This window comes from Camelus ferus, chromosome 7, assembly GCF_009834535.1.
Source record: "Camelus ferus isolate YT-003-E chromosome 7, BCGSAC_Cfer_1.0, whole genome shotgun sequence".
Classification (NCBI taxonomy): Eukaryota; Metazoa; Chordata; class Mammalia; order Artiodactyla; family Camelidae; genus Camelus; species Camelus ferus.
The window spans coordinates 6054174-6074117 of NC_045702.1; the positions used below are offsets into that span (position 1 = coordinate 6054174).

Genomic DNA, 19944 nt, shown 5'->3' on the forward strand with positions numbered 1-19944 from the left:
ATCCCAAGCATATGGTTTCCCCTCCCTGGTTGGACAACCCCTGGGCAGTAACCCCCCTCCGCCCGCCAACAGCACGTGGCCCTTACCTCCAGGGGGAGGTAGAATGTAGGTGATCAGAGGGAGTCCGATCTGGGGACTGAGGGCTGGAGCGGGGGCAGGAGTGGCCGTGGGGTGGACCGTCTTGTTCTCTCCTGTGTGAAGTGACTCGGGCTCCCACCAGCCCCTGGCCCAGCACACAGACCTCTCTCTGCTTCTTGGAGCACCTTTTTTTCTCCCGTGATTCCTAGGAGCTCTGGGCATAGCCCCCTCCCCACCAAGCTGAGAAAGGCCCATCCTCCTTCCCCTGGTGTGAGTTGGGAGTTTTCACTTCCACTGAATATTTCGAGAACATAGAATAAAACTGCCAGTCCAAGGCCACTTCAGGGCCAGGACCAAGCAGCTGCAGTTCCCAATCCCGGGCTGCTGTCACTAATAGGGCACCTTGGTGGGCACTAGGAAAGGGCACCTCTGATGCAAGCGGCCCTCCAGCCTAGACGGTCTACACTTGCCACCACATAACTCGTGCAGTGAACCACCTGCACAACCGTGTGTGCTGGCCTCTCCTAACCTTAGCAACCTGTCAGTGCCCTTTCAGGATATGGAGTTTGGACCCAAAAGTGTATCCATTTTTGAGCCTTTCTAATTTCCTGTTTTATTTATAACTGAGTTTTCAAGCAAAGATGCTCTTGAAAAATCCAGCTTTGTTTTGTTTGCTCTTAGAGGAACAGGGAAGGAAGCAGATCCAGCCCAGAAGAATGAAAGAGAAGAAAGTGCCCTCAAAGGTGACCTCGTGGGGGAGGCAAAAACCCGAAAAGGACAGAGGAGGCGGGCAGAGATTGAGGCCCAGCCTTAGGAGAGCAGAGACAAGCCCCCCACACCGCCCTCTACCCTTCCTTCCCGGCATCCAGGACCTGAGGCTGGGGTAGCCAATGCCCCCTGACTCGGTGCTGCCACCTCTGGCTCTGAGTCCTCCCCACCCTCCTCCTCTTGGAGCTACCCCGCCAGCCCCAGACCCACTCACCAGGCAGGACACAGCCACAACAGGGCTCTCCCATCCCCTCCACCAGAACCCAGTCCTGTGGGCACAAAAGTCAGGCTAGACACGCTGAACTGGCCACCTGTCTGCCTCTGACCCACTCCACCAGCCACCCACAATCCTGGCCTCTACACACCGAGTCCTGCTGCCCTGCCCCCAGGCGCCCACGCCCCCTCACCTGGGGGCAGCTGCCCAGTGGGCAGTAGGGGGAGCATCGTGCCGTGCCGTTGTGCAGACACTGGCAGACCCTGCAGGGGCCCCCGCGCCAGCGCTCCCCCGCACTGTGGACCCGGCCATGCTGCTCACAGCCCTCACACGGCGCTGTCTGGCACCTGGGGATGGAGGTCCGCCCCTCGCCTAGTGAGTGGGCTCACCTAGGCGACCAACCCATCCCAGTTTCCCTGGAGTGAGGGGTTCCCCAGGACTTGGGACTTTCAGCGATAAAACCTGCAAAGTCTTGGGCCAACGGGGACACTTGGTTACCCTGTCACCCTGACTCCACCCCTGAACCCGAGAAACTGCAAGTGGCCCAAAAGAGGGATGTGGAATCAATTTGTGCCAGGACCCCTGGCCAGTGGAGCAGGTCCCACACAGGGCTGGGCAGGCAGATATGGCTACTCCCCCTACGAGCTGCACCCCAGGTACCTCTAGAGGCACAGGGTACAAACCAGAGGACCCACACCCACCCCTGGATTTGTGGGCTCCCTACATCCTCCTTTTGGACCTACAGGACACAGAACTGATGCAGGAGAAGGCCAGGGGTCCCCAACGATGTTCTGGGAGTGAGTCCTGGTGTTTAGACTAACAGGGGCACAGAGTGGGGAGTCCTCATTTGGGGTCCGTGGTGCTCATGGAAGCACCTTGAATAAGGGCATACAGCCGGCTTCCCGAGTGGGAGCTGGAGGGGAGGTCAAAGGTCCCTGTAGGTCCCTGGATGTTAGTGGGGAGGGACAGTTGGTGCACGTACCTGCGGGCCTTGCGGTGGATGCCCCGGCATTGGCGACCTCTGCCAGAGAGGCGGGGGTTATTGGGGCTCCGGAAGGACCACTGGATGCTCTGGCTCCCACAGGGGCCCAGGCACTCAGCCCAGGGGGACCAGGAGGACCAGCCACAGTTCACTGAGAGAGGGCCAAGAGTCAGGGGTGGAGGAGGGGTGGGTGCCCAGCTGGGAGGTCTGGGAGGAGACCAGAGACCCCCTCAGGAAAGGCCCAGGGCAAGGCCTCACCTGCACAGTCTGGATGGGGCCGGCAGCGCCGGGGCTGCCCATCTTGGCAGATACAGAGCTGGCAGTCGGCCTTGATGCGCTGTCCAGGCCAGTAGCGCGTGCCGTCCACCAGGCAGGGGCACTGCCGGGGCCACACACACTGCCCCTCGTGGTTCAGCACCTGGCCTGTGGGGCACCAGCAGCCTAGGGAAGGCCCAGGGTGAGGCTTCTCTGCAGAAAGCCAGGCCGCAGCACTCAGGCCCGCCATACCCCACGTCCAGAGCCCCCTTACCCGGGCTGCTGCAGGGCAGGTCACGGGGGCACACGGCCTGACCAGAAATGTCATCGCAAGTCAAAGGGCAGGGGGCACAAGGATGGAACACCAGTTCCCCGGAGCAAGTGACATTGGGGCAGCCATCCTGAGAGCAGGGCCCTGAAAGAAAGTCCAACTGGAGGTCCTGGAGGGTGGGTCCCCTGCAGGCAGCCCCTCCATGCTCCCTCCACCATGTCCTCCTCCCTTCCACTCACTGGTCTGGTGAGTGCCGTGAGGGTCCCTGGGCAGTATGGCGCAGGCCCGGCCCCCGTTCTGGGGTGGGTGGCACCGCCGCTGCCGGGTCGTGGTGCCCCTGCATGGCTCCGAGCATGGGGACCAGGGAGACCAGGAGGTCCATTCACCATCCACTGTGAGGAGGAAGGGCCAGGCAGGCGGTGCTGGGGACCATGAGACTGGGCTGGGACCCAGTGCCTCCCTCTCCCCTGCTCTCTCCAGGCTCCACCCACCCCACTGGCCCTCCTGGGTGCCCCAGGCCCCTCACCTGGGCAGGCGGCAGGGAAGCAGGCCTGAGTCTGGTGCTCGGGGCCAGGGCAGTGCTGCAGCACCGGGAGACTGGGAGGGGAGCAGTGGCGGCTCCTGCCCTGAACCCCAGGCCCACACGTCTGGCTGCATGGCTCCCATGGGCTCCAAGGGCCCCAGGTTCCACAGCCCTGCTCTTCCGGGGAGGGCCCTGCCTCCCCCGCCAATTCACAGTGGGGCTGCCCGTCGCACACCTGGGGACGGGGTGAGGTAAGGGTTCCTTTCACTTTTCGGGCACAATGGCTCTGCGTCCAGAACCCCCCACCCCCGCTCCCCACCCTCACCAGCTGGAAATCGATGCAGAGGCCATCTGGGCAGGTGTATTCTGGGCAGGGAGCTCCTGTCCTGTTGGGGCCTCCTGGGGCTGGCAGCCCCTCTGAGGGGAAGAGGAGAGAAAACAACTAGGTGGGAGGGACTGCCATCTTCCGGGCCCCTGCCAGCCTTGGCCTCCATCGGGGGAATGATGTGCCCACCACAGCCCAGCTCATCCTCGCCCTGGGGACAGTCGGAGATCCCGTTGCAGAGCCGCTCAGGGTTCAGGCACAGCTGGGGAGCCAAACCACAAGGGAAGGGGCTGCCGCATGTGGGCAGCTGGGTGGAGCCCGCAGAAGTGGGCAGAGTGTCCTGCTGGGCTCCTGCCCCTCCTGCCCCTCCCGCCCCCTCCCTGCAGAGGAGAGCAGCGCAGCCAAAGGCATGGGGGGAGCAGGAGAGGAGGCAGAGCCCAGAGGGACCCAGTCTGTCTCCAAGACCCCTCTGGGAGGGGTCCCCGAGGGGCAGGCCACTGGGGCCTGTGGACATCCTCCCTACCCTCCACCCCGTTTGGCCAGGACTCGAAGGGCTGACTTCACCCAGGTCTGGTGGGGTGAAGCTGGGGGGGGCTCCAAACAGCCACTCCCCCCATCCCCAAACCGCAGTCGCTCACTGCCCATCCTCCTAGCCCTCCTGCCCAAATGTGGGCAAAGACAAAAGCCCTTTCTTCTCTCCCCAGGGCTGGGTGGGCGGGCAAAAGTTTTCAAAAAGAGTTTCATGGAAAAGATCCAAGGAGCACAAAACTCGCTCAGACTCGGATGCCCCCAGACCTAAGTCACTCCAGCCGGCGCGCCAGCCAGAGCCGCCGGGGTGAAGGCCCGCCGGGTCGGGGTGGGAAGAGAGGGAACCCGGCTCTCACCGCAGGCGCCGGGGTCCTCGTCCGAGCCGTCGGGGCAGTGCGGGACGCCGTCGCACAGCTGCGCGGGGGCCACGCAGTGCGGGCCGCGGGCGCAGGGCGCGAGGTGCGGCGCGCAGGGCCAGCCGCAGCCGCGCTCGTCGCTGCCGTCGGCGCAGTCCTCCTCGCGGTCGCAGCGCCAGCCCCGCGGGGCGCACTCGCCGCTGCCGCACGCGAAGTCCAAGGGGCCGCAGGGCGGCGCTGCGGGGGCACCCACGCTAGAGCCCCGGCGGGGCGGACTGGGTGGCCGGGCCCTTCCACCGCCCCCGAGTCCGCCCCTCTCCCAGACCCTTCCCGCCCCCTTCCCGAGCCCTGCTCTCTCCCCACCTTCCGCCCCTCCCCAAGTCCAGCTCGCTCCCGCGTTCGGCTGCCCTGTTGGTTTTCCAGAAGCTTTCCCCTCATCCAAGAATTCCTATTAGACGCCTCTCAGTTTAGAGGGGGACTTGAACTTCAGGGAATAAGGCTGGGGCTTTTTCAGTCTCCCTAAAATGTTCTTCACTTCCTTTATTTCGGTGTCTCCACGAGGCTAGGTCTATGCTCTGGTCCTTCCCGCCACCACCCCCAGCACCTGCCCCAAGGCTTCCCTCTGAGACGCTGTCCCCTCCCTCCCAGGCCTCCAGACACCAGCTTTCTTGCCCCTTTTCGTCCAGGAGACTCACCAGGGGTGGCACTGGCCAGGGAAGTCGGTAGAGTCTCCTGGGACACAGAAAGGCCGGGCAAGGTACCAGCAGGGGGAGTGGGCAGAGAGGGGAGGGGGCAGTGCCCAGGCCCCTCGTCCGCTCCATCAGGGCAGTCCCAGACTCCATCACACAGCTGGATGGCCCCCACGCAGGTACCGTCGACACAGGACACCTCCAGAGGGGTACAGTTCACTTGCCCTGGAGCCAGAGAAAGGCACTGCTGCTGGGGCACCGCCCCTCATCCTCACTGTGCAGGGTGCCCTCACTCACACACCCGCAGGCATCTGCCTCTCAGCAGGAACCTGAATTGGTGAAGGAGGGGAGGCCAGCAGAGAAGGGGTGCCTGGTGGGCTGGAGTCCAGGGCGGGGAACACCTACCCAGACAGGACTCCTCATCGGCAGCATCTGGACAATCGGGGTGCCCATCACAGAGCAGGGCGGGGGTAAGGCAGTGCCCATTAGCACAGGCCAGCGAGCCCTGGGGGCAGGGGCAGCCCTGCTCATCCGTCCCGTCTTCACAGTCGTCCTGCCCATCGCAGCGCAGGGCCAGGGGCAGGCAGTGGCCAGAGCCACAAGACATCTGTCCCTCCGTGCAGCCTGGGGTGGCACAGCCTGGTGTGGGGAGAGCAGGTGGGCTCAGGACGCTGACAAAGATTCCCAGAGAAGCCCCCGTCCCCAGAAACACCAGAACACCCTTGACTTGCTGGCAAGGGGAACAGCAGTTTAGGAAACCGCCCTCAGACATGGGCTTCAGTTACATGTATGAGGACTGACCCACCACTCAGCCATGGCCGCACGCCGGCCAGGACACTCACCCTCCTCATCTGAGCCGTCGCCACAGTCATCCTGGTTGTCACAAAGCCACCCCGAGGGCACACAGTGCCCGCTCTCCTGGCACGGGGCCTCTCCGTCCGCACAGCCAGGCACCAGCGCCTCGCAGTGGGCACCATCATCCCCACAGAGCCACTGACTTTCCTGGCAGGTGCTGAGGACACAGGGTTCTGAGGTCAGCCGCAACACCGGGCTCAGCCAGCCCAGGGCGCCGGGCTTTTTCCGAGTCCCCACTCACCAGTTCCCACAGTCCTTCTGCAGCACAGTCCCTGGTGGGAAGAAGCTGTCCCCCAACTCACAGGGGCAGGAAGCCGGCTCCAAGCAGACTCCACCTGAGATCACAGAAGGCAGGGCTCTGGCAAAAGCCCTGCCACACTGGCCTTGTGTCCCCTTCCCCATCCCAGTGCCCCATCCCTCTGCCCACTCTGAACCTACGCACCGTGCAGCAGAGTCCCCTCAGGGCAGAAACATCCCTCCACACAGGCAATGGCCTGGCAGTGCCACCCAGGCTCAGAACTGTGGTCGTGGCAGGAGGGGGGACACGTGGGCCCACAGGCCTCGTACACCTGGCCCCCTTCACACTGCAGAGCTGGGTGGAGAGATGAGAGGCTTGAGTCACTGAGATGAAGGGCACCAGGAAGCAACTGTAGCAAGTGAGCCAGCCCAAGGTAACACCCATGGAGGGCCTGGGGCAGGGGTGGGAGGTTGTAGACGCTTGCTGAGCCCCTCCTAAGGCTATCTGCAACATGCAAGTCACACAGGGCAGCAACGCCAGGGTGTTTGGTTCATCTAGGACAGTGGCACACGGTAAGCACTCCATACATATCTGCCCTTGAATGGATGAATGGCTGGCTCTTGGGCCAGGGGAAGTATCCTCGAAGGAGCCAAGCGAGTGGCAGGATTGGGTATCAAGGACCAAGGGCAGGGCACACTTACGGCAGAGTTCCTGGCTGCGCCAGCGCACGTGAACTCCATGCCGGGCACACTCATCTGCGTAGGTGGCGATGGCCGAGCAGAGACACTCACAGTCACCCCCTGAATCACAGCTGCAGGAGGGAGCATTCAGCCCCAGCACCCCCTCCACCCCCACGCACCCACGCCCACCCCTGTCCCCAGGCCTGCCCCTCTCACCCGCAGGTGTCATACACACACCACTCGTAGTGCCGCTGTGGGGGCACCTCCGCATGGCACCGGGCAAAGAGTGGCTGCAGCATCACCCCGCAGCGGGCACGGGCCCAGCCAGCCCGGTGGGCGTTCACCTGCAGGCAGAGCACCATGGACCAGCCAGACCCCTCCGCAGCACCCAGCCTCCCAGGTTTCTGCAGCTGCCTCCTCCTCCCTTCCCCCTTTCCTCCCCGTCCTCACGGTGCAGGGGTGCAGCAGGTCCCCTGGCTCCGGGCAGAGAGGATTGAGGCGCCAGGAGTGGGCAGCCAGTTCAGCTGTGGGCTCCAGGACTCCCTGGCGGCTCCGGAGGTCATTACTGGCATCTCCATCAAAGTCTCCACACAGCCCAGCCACCTGGCCACGGAACTGGGGGGACAGCTGCACCAGGACCCGAGTGCCTGGACAGGGAGGGCAGCAAGGGGCAGAATTGTGGAGAAATGACCCTACAGGCCTTCCGTGGCGGGGGAGTGGTGGGGGATGGGAGGTTGGGGGAGAGAAGACCAAGACATCTATTATGTGGGCTTGCAGGACCACCCTGCGGAGGCACCTCCTCCCATTAGGGGCGCTGGCGCCCTCTTTTGGGGAGGATGATTGGCAGTGCTAGAAAAGACCTACGTCTAGGGGCTAAGGGCAAGAAATGGGAGCCTACTTTCCTAACCAAACCCAGGTCAGTGGGTAGGGAAATTCCCCAGCAGGCTGGACTCCAGGACTCCAGGACGGACTGTGACAACCGCCAGCCTCAGAAGCCTCAGTGGCTGGCGGCTCCGAGGGCAGCCCTGCTGTGCTGACCAGGTGACTTTCTCCCACGCAAGGGGTGTGGGGGGTTATTTTGATTTCCTTCAATTTCTCAGTAACAGTTACTTCTAAATCGCCAACTGCTTGGGTTCCAGTAGTGAGATGTTAGATTTATTTTTATATTTTCTCTCTAAAACTTGGTATTTTTAAAATGTTTCTTTGCTGAGGAGGTATTACTTTTATAATGAAGAAAAACATAATTATGAAAACATAATGTGGAGACTCCGACCACATGTTCAGAGGAGGAAGAGTTCAAGGGGAGCTTTGGGGCATGGGTCAGAGGGCTAAGGGTGGGGGGCTGACCTCCATCCCAGAGCAGGGTGAGGCCCAGGCGGGTGGTGAGCAGCAGGAAGAGGCCAGCTCGGCGCAGGCTCAGCCCGGGGCCCGTGTAGACCCTGGGGGGCGTTACACTCACCCCATTCACTGTCACTGCCCGGCCTGTGGAGGACGAGAGACATTCAGGCTCAGCCCTGGGGTAAAGGGGCTCCAAGATTCGCATGAGGTCCCCCGGCCTCCCCTCCATCCCTTCCTTTGCTTCTCTAGCTCTCTGACCTGGGGCAAGTCATTAGACATCTCTGGGCCTTAATTTCATGGAGCCTTCCAGAATTATGTTTCTCAATCAAGGAGAAGGGGCACCAGCCCCGCTGCACTGACGGCTAGCAGTGGGGAGACACAGGGGGCCCAGGACCTCTGCTACCCATGTGGAGCTGTGTTGCCACCTACGGTGCCCTGCCCTGGCAATGTCACCCTTCAGTGTCGCAGCCACCTCTGAGCATGTGCACAACGGTGCCCTGCAGTCGCACGGTCAGCGCCTTGGTGCAGGTGAGGCCACTGGCCCCGCAGGGCAGGTTCTGGGCCGAGACTGTGAACCGACCACTGGCCTCCTGCACCAGCAGATACTCGCAGGCCCCAGGGAAGGTGAGGGCCAGCCCATCAAATGTCACATAGTGAGGGGCACCTGATGCCTGGCACCGTCCATCACACCGCTGGCCCGTGCAGTGCCACTGCTGGCCCTGGCACACGCTGTGGGCAGTGGGAAGAGGGAAACAGAGTCACAAAGACAGGGACTTGGAGCTGTATCTGGGGGTGCCAGCTGATCCAGATTCCAAGCAATTCTAGATAGACCCTCAGCTTGGAGGGATACTGGGGGCTCCCATTGTGCAGGCCAGTCTGGATGTCACACCCCCATCCATCACCCCAGCCCACGCCAGGGGTCACTAAGTCACAGAGCTGGGCATACCAAGTGTTGCAGTCCTCCTGGATTGTGGCATTGGGTGGGTACCACTGCCCACTGTGACGGCAGGGACACAGCTCAGGAGGCACACAGTGCTTGTCCTGGGCAGAGGCCGGGAACAGAGAGGCTCCTTGGAGGACTGCCTGATGCCCACCCCCTCCCAACAGTTTCAGACAGCCGGGAGCAGGGCAGTGTGCTGGTTAGGGCAGGCCCCTCAGTGCCCCACGCAGCCCCCTCCTGGACTTACCAGCAGCACGGTGCCTGGGGGACAGACACATTCTCCCACGCTGCCTGGGGGGCAGGAGCGGTTGGCACCAGCGCTGTCACAGGTGAGGAGGCAGGCACCGGGGGCATAGACAAGCTCACCAGGGCAGAATGCCCGTGGAGGGGCACAGCCATGAGCAGTGCAATTCCAGAGGCCCCTCTCCTGGCAGACACTGCCGGAGGTTGGGAGGGAGGTAAGGGCCAGGTCCAAACGGGGACTCACTTCCAAGCCCCTGATCTGACCTGGGAAAGCCTCAGTATCCCAAGGGTGCAGAGCCCCCAACATTGAGGGAAAACCCAGCTCTGATGCTGGAGACCTGAGCATCTCACTCCCAACCCCGGGTGTTACAAGCACAGGAAGTGGAGCTGCTCCCAGCACCCAGCCATACCTGGGGTAGACACTACCACCCTTTCCTGCCCCAGCTCCAATGAGGCCATTGTCTGGGCTCTAGGGAGGGGCAGAGATATTGAATAACCCCATACCCAGCACGCGATTTCACTGAAGTCTCACCCACACCAAGCCCTGGACCCTGGCGCAGCCTCCATAGGTCTTCACTTGCCTTTACTTCCTAACCCTTGGAAATGCCTCTGGACCACCCTCAACTGGAATTCAGAGATCTAGGTTCTAGTCCTTCACCATTAACAAGCTGCTTGATTCTGCAAGCCGTTTAGCTTATTCGAGCCTCAGTTTCCTCATTTTCAAAGTGGGAACAATTCTTCCACTTCCTACTTAACCAAGTTATTTTAAGAATTCAGTAAGATTAAATGAGGTAATAACATAAAAAGTGCTTTATAGGTCCTAATGTGCTCCACCACAGAGGGGAAGTTATCAGTGATCTGTAATCCCACGTACATACTGTCTGCCTGGAACCCACGGGGCTACGTTCCCCATCCCTTTCCTCTAAGCTTCATCTCCCCAGCCCCAAGCTCTTTGCCTCCCCCTAGAGGTTTCTGCTCTCACCAGCGGTTGCAGTCTTTCAGGGTGGCACTGCCAGGGGCATAGCGTTGGGCCCCATGTTGGCAAGAGCACAAGCTGGGGGGCACACACTGGCCCTCAGGGTCCCATAGCAGTCCCAAGGGGCAGTTACAACCGGCCACACAGCCACCTAGCTCCGCACAGTGTTCCGGCTCCCCGCAGTTCTGACCACATGCTGGGGCACACTCCTGGTACTCCTGGCCACCAGGACACAGGACAGCTGGGCACAGAGATGCATGCAGGTCAGAGGCATAGCCACTGCTGCTCTGCCAACCCCTCTGGACGCCATGCCCCTCATGTCTCTGAAAGGAGGCAAACCCAGCAAACTGCCAAGGTCCTTCTGGGGACCCTCCTCTGCTGTAAAGATCTGGGATCTCACTAAACTGCTCCTAGAAAGTGCTGGGAGAAGGAGCCTGGGGGTGGGGCTTGCCAGCTGAGCAGACTCACGGCAGAGCATCTGGTTTCTCCAGGAAAGCAGGGCACCCTCCTGGGCACAGTGCCGAGCATAGGCAGCGAGCACGGGACACAGGCAGTCCCTGCCGGGGGCACAGCCACACACAGCCGCTAGGCAGCGCAAGTGGAACGGCTCCCTCTCCACCAGCCCGTGGCACTCCTTGGAGGGAGATGAGGAAATGGGTCAGCTCCTCCCCCATGGGTTCCCTATCTTCTCTGGTCCCCACTGCCACATCCCGGTGCTCAGCAGCCCCACCATGGCAGGGAGAAGGGCCCTCCCAGCAGCCTAGGAGGAGGGCAGGACAGGTATTGCATCCTACAGGTGCAAACAGGAGGAGCGCCCCCAACCCAGCTACCTGGAAGTCTGGGCCGTGCAGGATGGCACAAGTAGCCTCTGCAAAAATGTGGCGCTGAGAGTGGGTGCTGCAGGGGGAGAGTGGGGTGCTGTCCTCCAAGGGGCACCTTCCCTTGCCTGCCACCTGGAACTTGCTAGCAAAGGCAGCAATACTGGTCTCCACGTCACCAGCAGGCTGTCAGAAAGTCATCCTGCTGGTTCCAGGTGAAGGTGCCGCACAGACCCTGCACCTGGGCCACAGGACATGAAACAGTCAAATCCAGGACCACTGTGGCCTCACCCAGCAACTCACCCAAATCCCCCACACACCTGGTGGGCATAGCGGGGGTCCAGGGTGATGTAGGCTGCAGGATCGAACACTCCCCAGAGGACACGGGCCCCAGGCCAGCGCAGCAGCAGGAAGGTGGAAGAGGCCCGGGAGATGCTGAGGCCCTGGGCACCACTCCAGGGCAAAACCACATCCTGCCCGTCAACCAGTACTGCTCCTGGAATCGGGGGCCAGTGAGGGGGCCACCCCTAAAGGGCTGGGCTGGGCTGATGAGGGGGAGGGAGGGCACATTGCAGGATGGAGCTGTGAGAAGAGGAAGGACCTGGGGTGGGAGGTGGGAGGGCCTGGGTCACCGTTGGCTGCCCACCCTGAGCCAAGGGAACTGGAGTGACCCCCAGGAGGTCACTCATCCCACTTGAGCACCCCCCATCAGACTTTTAGCACCCACTTTGCCTTTGTCTTTGGGGTCAGTATGCTGGAGGAGCTGGGCAGACACAGCCAGGAGCAGACGCAGGGGAAGAGAGATGGAGGGACGGGGCCCCGGTGATCCAGAGCTGGGAGGGACCTGCCTGGCCTGGTTATGCCATAAGGCCTTTCGGATCCCTCAGAACAATATGAACTGTACTCCCCCCAACCCAACCCACCACGGACAGGGCAGAAGATGTCTTGGAAAATTTCCACAGGACTGTATGTCTGTTTCAGAGATGAGAGAGTTCAGGGGAAGTTGAGGCAGTGAGTTTGGTTATGGGAGTCTGGGAGGAGATTTTGGGCTCAGAAATAGGGCAGTGTGGATGGAAGATGCTGGACAGAGTCCAAGTCTGCAAGGAGAGGAGGGGTGACAGGAGGCCACTGGGGCCTGAGCCACACTTTTGAGCGTTGCCAGGAGCAGAAGGCCTGGTAGGTAGGTACTCTGAGAGCTGAGGCTACCTGAGTCTCTGAGCTGGATGCGGGTGTCCCCCAGGGAGACAGAGATGGCATGGAGGCAGCTCCCAGACTCGCAGTCCCCGTGCTCCAGGATGATCAACAGCTGCTTCTTCGCAAAGTCCTGGGGCAGAGTGTGAGAAATGTGGTGGGGGTGGGGCAGACCCCCAAGAACAGGGACTGTTCTGCCCCTTCTCCTGTCCTACTGAACACCTACAGCACACACCTGGAAGCGGCTCCCATCCAGCATGTGTGCTGACCACCTCCCAGCCAGCCAGACTTTGTGAGGTAAGGAACTTAACCCTTGCCAAACGCTGGCATGTGTGAATGTGTGCATGTGGAGGTGTGTGTGTGCATGTTCGGGCAACATGTCTCCTCTCTCTCCTCCCTGTGGGTATGTATGTTCCTGTGTGTGTGTTTGTGTGCGTGCACACGCACGCGCTAAATCTATCAGCACACGTATGAGTGTGTCGTATCTGAGCGCCTGTTTGTGTCTATGTGTGTAAGAAGGTGGCCTGAACTTGGGAAGCCACCTAACTTTATTGGGGGAAGGAGAGCTGGGGAGGAAGCAGAATCCTTATTTCCCCTGGGATTGTTTATCAGGAAGTAGCGTGTGACAAGCCCAGCTGTCCCGTCTGTGAGAAAGGATGGGTTTTGTTTTGTGCCCTGAGCTGGGGTGGCGATGACATTGGGACTTTCACAGGAAGCTAAGGAGGAAGCGAGAACCCAAAGGGAGGCTTGGAGGTCTGCGGCTGCCATCTTTCCTCCAGAATCCGTTCTCTCTCAGCTTTTCCTTGGACGAATGTGTCTGTTTTGTTTATTCATTTAGTGGTTTCCTCACAGTCACCTCTGCCCCCACAGCATCCTTACGAGGGCCCCTGCTCTGGCAAGACGCGCCCCGCTCCCGGAGTTGGTCTTCTGCACACCTGCACCAGGCTGGAGCGGCAACCTGGGCTTCCGCGGAAGGAGAAGCTCCGCCCATCGAAGGTGAGGTAATGCCCGTCCCCGCCCACCGCGCACTCGGCGGGGCACGGCGCCTGCGCGCAGAGCCAGCGGCCGTTCTGGCACACGCTGTGGGTGCAAGGGGTGTGAGGTCGCGCTCTGGATCGGCCCCATGGCGGGGACCGAGCTGGACACGCCCTCCCACCCCGCAACACTCTGGTCCCTCCCTCCCCCGGCTCCCTTCTCCCCGTTAGGGCTGGAGGTCAGCTAATGGAGGTCACCGAGTCGGTTTTTAAGAGGGGCCGTCAATTATGCCACAAGAGGCCACAGGTCACTCGTGAGGGAGGCCCTAGAAGGGAGGCAGGTTGAGGACATAGCATAAAGGAGGGATCAGAGGGGACCAGGTGGCCCCCAACCCCAGCGAAAGGGCCAGCAAGGCCAGCAGACCCACCACGGGTTGCACAGCTGGCGCACGGTGTCGCCGGGGTCATAGCGCCGGCGTCGGTGGTAGCAGGGGCAGCGCGCGGCCGGCACACACAGGGCGCCGTCCCAGAAGAGGCCCGGCGGGCACTCACAGCCGCTCACGCACTGTTCCCCGCAGTACACCTCGCCTCCCTCGCCCACTGCCGAACAGCTGGGCGGGCAGGCCGAGGCGCAGTCCGAGTACAGCTGGCCGCCCGGGCACAGGCGCTCTGCGGGCACAGGGGTGGCTGTGAGGCCCGAGAAGCTTTCTCCTCTAGCCAGACCCCGCGGCCCCTGAAGAGCCGGGAGGCCGGGGCACCCCTCCCCTCCCCCGCTAGAGAGGGCTCTCAGCGGGTGGCGGACCCCTGTGGAAACAGGAGCCACACGAGGGCCTCCATCAGTTCCCAGTTCCACGGGGAGGGGAGGCTAGAAGCTGTGCAGAGAGGGACAGGCAGGAGCCCTACCGCAGAAGCCGGGCTTCCTCCAGCGAACGCGGACGCGCCGCGCCGCACAGTCCTGGGCGTAGCTGGCCAAGGTGGCGCACACGGCCTCCAGCCGCTCCTCTCGCCCACTGCCCGCTGGGGCCCCAGCACAGTAGGCAAAGAGGCAGGCCTCGTGGTACTCAGCTGGGGGGACCTGCGGAGACAGGACAGCCCCTCAGCCAGCCAGCCTTCTCCAATACTCACCAGCGCCTCCTTTCCCTAGCTTCGGAAACACCCTGGTTTATAATCAAAGGGATGAACTCTGAAAGGGACCTTAGAGAGCATATACAGGAGCCATCTCATTTCCCAGAGATAAAATCGAGGACAGAGAGGGGGTGCCTTGACCGATAGCCCTGAGCAATTTAGTGGCAGGACCAGGTGCCCCACTGACACCTCCCCAGCACTCCCCCTTCCCATCCCTGCAGTGTCTGATGCCACCTCCATTCCGACCCATACCTGGGCATGGCATTCCCTGAATGGACCGTCCAGCAGCTGGTGGCACACATCCTGGGCTTCAGCCCGAAGCTGGCCAGGCTCCATGCCTGCCTCTGGGCTCCTCAGGGGGTCCTCACAGCCCTGGGCTGCCTCCACTGCATCTGGACACCCAGGCTGGGAATAGTTGGAGTAAAGCCAAGGGGCCAGGATGAGGGACGTTAACCAGGACATCAGGAAATTGGCTATTGCCCTCATACCTTCTTCAAGGCCCAGCTGTCAGGGCCACAAGCCCAGGCATCCTGGGACTGCAGGAGGCAGCGAAGAGACAAGCCCAGGTGGGTGTGGTGGGGGAGAGGGGAGCCAGAGTAACTCTACCCACAGGCAGGAAGTTAGATAACTAGCTAGTTTACCAAAGCTTGTTAGTGACCAGGTCCGTGAGTGCATCTCCTGGATGGTTACTTCATGTAGGCAGTAGGGTCTGTGGGCAGCACCTCACACTGTGCTCCTCTGGGACCCTGAGCCTGCCCCCTCTCCATCAGTTGATGACAGAGACAGAACAGAGGCTTAGAGGTGTCAGAGAAGCAAGGTGGGCAGGCAGGGAGTGAGGGAACCCAGCACTGTAGTCTCACCTCTGAGTCTGGGAGCCTCCAGGAATTCCCAAAGGTGGCAGCTAACCCAGCCAGTCCCCTCCCCGGCTCCAAGAAGTCATCTGGGGAAGGGCAAGGGCAAGGAAGAAGTGCTGTGTCGGGGGTCCCCTGTCTCCCCTCCTACAGCACCAACCAAGTCTCACTCCACTTACCCTCAGGCCGGTCGTTGTAGACTCCACAGAGGCCTTGAGTCTGTCCCTGGAGCTCATGGTCCACGGAAATAGAGACAGAACTGGACCTGTCCAGCCTCACAACGACCCCCAGGCCCCCCGACAGCACCAGCCAGTCCCCTTGCCACTGCAGGCTCAGCCCTGGGCAAGGAAGACAGAGTCACACTCCCCTCCCTTCCCAGTGTCACACCAGAGTTTAGACTGCCTGGGGAAAGAAGGAAAGGATTTTTCACTATTCTAGAGAGCTCTGCACTTTATGCCCTTCAAAGTGATTGGTTTCCCATCACAGAACCTCTTTGAGAAGTTCGTGAATGCTTTGGACGCTCTCTTGAGGATAAACCATAAAACACAGTGCACCGCACGCGCGCGCACGCATGCGTCCACATGCATGTGCCCATGAAACCCGACCCCTACCTCACTCCAAGGACCCCAAGCAAGACAAAATTCTGATATGAGTGTCCTGTCTAGTAGCACAAAAGACTTTCCTCCCAGCACTCCAGGAGGCAGGCAGGTGGGGAAACTGAGGCTCAGAGAGTTTGACCAGAGGGACTTGCCCCAAGTCACACTGTGAGGAGGTTAGTGGGGGTGGGTTACAGGGGTGGAGGATAAGGTTCATGACCTCCTGGTGCCTCAGTGGACTCCCTCATTTCCAAATGCTGCCTCCCAACAGCAGTAGGGGTAGGGGAGGCTGCAGGCTTCCACTCAACTGCCCAACTTCTGCTGACCTCTGGCTCCCTTCCTGGGGGCAGGCGGACTTTCCCAGAGGAGCAAATGGGGCCCTGGACCATCTCCTGCTGCCCACAGTTCCCTTACCGGGGAGCAGCCAAGACTTGCCCTCAGGTACCAGCTGCCCATTCACAGAGACATTTCCACCCTGGATCAGCACCTCCTCTGGTCCCATCACCACCCGGGCCTTGGGGGAGACACAGAGTGATCAGCGGCTCTCCTCCTCCTGCATCCAGCTCCCTCCCTGGGTTTGTCCCCATCTCCCTCCTCACCAACTGACAGTGCCCATGCGGGGGGCAATGCCCCCTGGGCTCTAGGTAGACAGCCCAGGTGGAATCAGCTGCGCCAGCCAGCAGGTAGGTGCAGCGGCCCAGGAAGTGGTAGTGGCGTCCGTCAAAGGTGCGATAGTGGAAGCCAGACCAGGTGGAGCAGGTGGCCGAGAGACGCTGGCGCTGGCTCAAGAGCTGGGCCACGGCCCCTGCCAGGGGCTGCAGGAGGGCTGGAGAGGGTGTGTTTCCTGGGGGAGATACACCAACCATGAGCTTCTGAATGTGGGAAGGAGGGCGGAGGGTGAGGATGCCAGGCTAGCAGAGAGTGCACGGCCAGTCTGGTGGGGGGGTGGGGGTGGGAGGGGACTCACCTGAGAGGAGAGGGGAGTGGGCATGGGCCCCACAGAGAGGCCCAGAGCTCAACAATTCTAAGTGGGAGCGCCTGTGCGGGTAACAGGTGATGGCCGGAGCTGCACCTGTCCCTCAGGCTGGGTCTGTGGACCCACCTGGGAGTTGTTGGCTGGAGCAGCTGTGGCATGCCTGGGAGTGGCCATCCCGCCAGCTGTGTCCCCAAGGCTGAGCACAGCACTCCTTCAGGCTTCCAGCAGAAGCATTAGCTGAGCCTGCCTGTGGTTGACACAGCCATGTAGCAAAGCAGTGGCCCTCAGGGCTGGCTTCTGCAAGGGCTGTGGTGGGGAGAGAGAGAATGGGGCAAACCCGGACAGTCAGCCTGGACCCGGCAGCTTCCCTCCCCGGGCAGCCTGCCACCTCCAGGAAACCCTGGATCTGGGCTAATCCCAGGTGCTTACCCAGGTTGCAGTGGGGGCCCCCCCAGCCTGGGCAGCATGCCCTCACCGTCCGGTTCCAGGCAGCAGGCTGGGTTTCTGGGGGCCTGGGTCCACCGAGCAGGGGGAAAGGAGAAGATGTTAGTGTTCAGCCCTACCCCTGGGAATGGCCTGGAACATTCAATCTGGTCACCTACTCTGAGTGGCTTTATCGTGCAATTTTCCCTTCTTGGTCTTAATTTCCCCATGTGCAAAGCGAGAGTGGTCTTGGGGTGGCAGACTGAAGTGTAGAGCATTGTGACTTTCCCTGTGCTGCCCACCGAAGTGCCCACTCATCCATCACCCCTACCCCCACCCTCTGCCCTTCTTGAGCTCACCTAGGACCTGCTTCCCAAATGCCCGCTTCTCCAGGTCACCACTCAATCCTCCCTCACTCTTAGGAGGTCACCCCGCTGCTCTCTCCTGCTCAGTAGCCAGTCAAGGCTCCGACCTCACTCACTTGTAGATGGGACAGAGCCCCGCACGGCCACTCCAGGTCAGGTCCAGCTGCCAGCCCTGGCGCTGATAATGGTAGAGACTGGTGCAGGGCACCAGGTCCTCCTGACGGGGGGTTACTTCCTCCTCCCCCAGGATGGTCTCTGTCCGTTCGCACCACCGCCTGCCACAGATGGGGACTAACAGCTAAGGCCACTGTCCCCTCCATCTGAGAGGCCCTATCCTGTGACCCCACTCCCAGCAAAGAGTTAATTAACTGAGGAGGAGGCTGAGATTGGAAGAGAGAAGGGGGATAGGGGAGTCTGGCTGCCTCAGAGGGTGGTCCTGGTCCTGGGGCAGGAGAAGGAGCTCAGTGGGAGGGGCCCCAGGGTGGGCTGCTTACCCATTAGTTAGTGCCCATGCCATCCTAAAGAGGAGGACAGGGAGCAGCATGGTGACGCCCCCAGGTCACCTTTAGGGGACTGTGAGGTTTTGGGGGAGTCAGTGCTGTGGCAGGTGAGCAGAGAGGCCAGTGCTGGCCTCCCCCACCCCACAGTGCTATCCGCTGCAGCCTGGTGTCCCTGTGTCCGAGGCAGCCTGCGACAGCGAGAGCGAGAGCGAGGCCCATGGGGCTGCGGGGGCTTTATCTCAGCCCCGTGCCCTGGAGCACCAGCTGCCTGGAACTGGATTGGACCTGCCTGTACAATCCCCTCAGAGGCCAGTTCTCCCTGGAAACAGCCCCCTTCCTGTGTGTGCGCACGAGTTTGTGTGTGTGTGTGTGTGTGTGTGTATAAAATGGGAAGGGGTGCACGTGTCCCAAGCCACAGTAAGACACTCTGGGCCTCTGATATTTTCACAAACAGGCCCTACCACCAATTAACGTGGACTCTGGGCAAGTCACACTTTCTTTCTAGACCTCAACTTCCTTACCAGTAAAAACCCCAGGGGCCTCCCAGGGAATCATAGGTGGGACAGGGGCTCCATGAAACTACTTTGAAATTGTGTGTGTGCGTGTTTTTCAGAGGACAGTTCCATAACTTTTATTAGATTTGCAAGGGAGACCATGACCCCACAAAATGGTTGAGTCACAAGGCCACATAATGGATGCAGACTTCCAGCCCTAAAATCCTGACTGTATGATTCTCTCCCCTGTCCCTTTCCTGCCCCTCCCGCCTCCTCTCCCACCAGGCACTCCAGAAACGAGGGTCAGTGAGCAGAAGGAGCTGAGTTCCCAGGTGGTTGGACTGTGTAGGGACAGAGGGATGATGTAACCTTCCCTCTGTGTGCCTCATTTCTCACTGAGGGTGATTGTGTGGCTGGCTGGGTGCACCTTGGTCTCCTTCTGAGTCTCCTACGGTCCTTGGGGCCCAGAACCAGGAAGCCCAAGCAGGGGAGTGAGAGCCAGCATCTGAGAGGAGTGCCTGGGGGAGGAAGTGTTGGGGGCAGGAGACAGAGGGGCCTTGGAGCTAGCTCCCCCAGACCTGGGAGCAAGGCAGCCGGATGGGATAATCTGAGCATCCGGTTGGAAGAGGGCAGCAGTAGGCTCCCCAGGGGAATCCTGGTTACATCCTGGTTACCAGCTCCAAGGACGCCCAGGCTGGAATGTGGCCTGGGCCTCAGATCCCATAACTCTCCAGTCCCTAAACCTGATGTCCCTCCAAGCATCCCACATGGTCACCCCAAGTGTGGGAGGTGGGGAGGCCGCCAGGAACCAGAGCTGTGCCAGGCATTCTCTGGGCCCACCATTGGTCCTGAGCCAAGTGAGGGTGCAGTGAGTCCCTCAGGGAGCTCTCCGATGGGGTCCTCGGAAAGGCCCAGGGTTACACCATGGGCTCTCTGCTGTTCCCAGTCTCACATATGCCCGCCTGGACACTCTCCCTACAGCACCTCACATGCTTACACTCCCACTGGAGAACTTATAAGGCCAGACACAGGTGCTTTCGCCCCACCTGGGCACACAGTGACACGTTCTGCCCCGAGGGCTGCCCTGCAGTCTAGTGAGCAGGCCAAGCACTGAGAGGCTGAAGCAGCCCATCTGGAAGGTAGAAGCACCCTTCGCAGCTGATTCCGAGGACCACCTGTTCCCATGCCTCTCATCCTAAACATCAGCAAATGTTGATGGGCACCTGCTGTGTGACGCGCTTCTCTGTGTCCCCGTGACCCCTCGTGATGGTATGTGGAAGCTAGGGGAGCTTGCCTTGCACTCCAAAGGCCATTCCCACATGTCCCCGCTCTGGATTCCAGCCGCTGCTGAAAAAGCAGCACTTGGATTGGA

The 19944-nt window shown here is 61.1% G+C and overlaps 1 protein-coding gene across 1 annotated transcript in view; it reads right to left on the bottom strand.

Annotated features, from left to right (window-relative positions):
- Positions 1–19124, bottom strand: part of SSPOP — a 53054-nt gene extending 33930 nt beyond the window's left edge. Inside the window, 40 exon segments of the mRNA XM_032483222.1 lie at positions 87–191; positions 1061–1115; positions 1254–1407; positions 2043–2193; positions 2301–2483; positions 2572–2712; positions 2808–2960; positions 3095–3326; positions 3417–3508; positions 4301–4537; positions 4996–5214; positions 5395–5628; positions 5832–6001; positions 6086–6179; positions 6287–6436; positions 6784–6893; positions 6979–7106; positions 7213–7409; positions 8110–8244; positions 8573–8829; positions 9047–9141; positions 9288–9477; positions 10266–10500; positions 10728–10893; positions 11090–11263; positions 11265–11318; positions 11398–11573; positions 12284–12401; positions 13204–13348; positions 13671–13911; positions 14146–14317; positions 14620–14772; positions 15228–15307; positions 15398–15556; positions 16229–16328; positions 16414–16658; positions 16917–17096; positions 17220–17302; positions 17695–17853; positions 18073–19124. Coding sequence (XP_032339113.1) covers positions 87–191; positions 1061–1115; positions 1254–1407; positions 2043–2193; positions 2301–2483; positions 2572–2712; positions 2808–2960; positions 3095–3326; positions 3417–3508; positions 4301–4537; positions 4996–5214; positions 5395–5628; positions 5832–6001; positions 6086–6179; positions 6287–6436; positions 6784–6893; positions 6979–7106; positions 7213–7409; positions 8110–8244; positions 8573–8829; positions 9047–9141; positions 9288–9477; positions 10266–10500; positions 10728–10893; positions 11090–11263; positions 11265–11318; positions 11398–11573; positions 12284–12401; positions 13204–13348; positions 13671–13911; positions 14146–14317; positions 14620–14772; positions 15228–15307; positions 15398–15556; positions 16229–16328; positions 16414–16658; positions 16917–17096; positions 17220–17302; positions 17695–17853; positions 18073–18122 — 6172 coding nt within the window. The 5' untranslated portion in view covers positions 18123–19124.
- Positions 19125–19944: the final 820 nt, after the last annotated feature.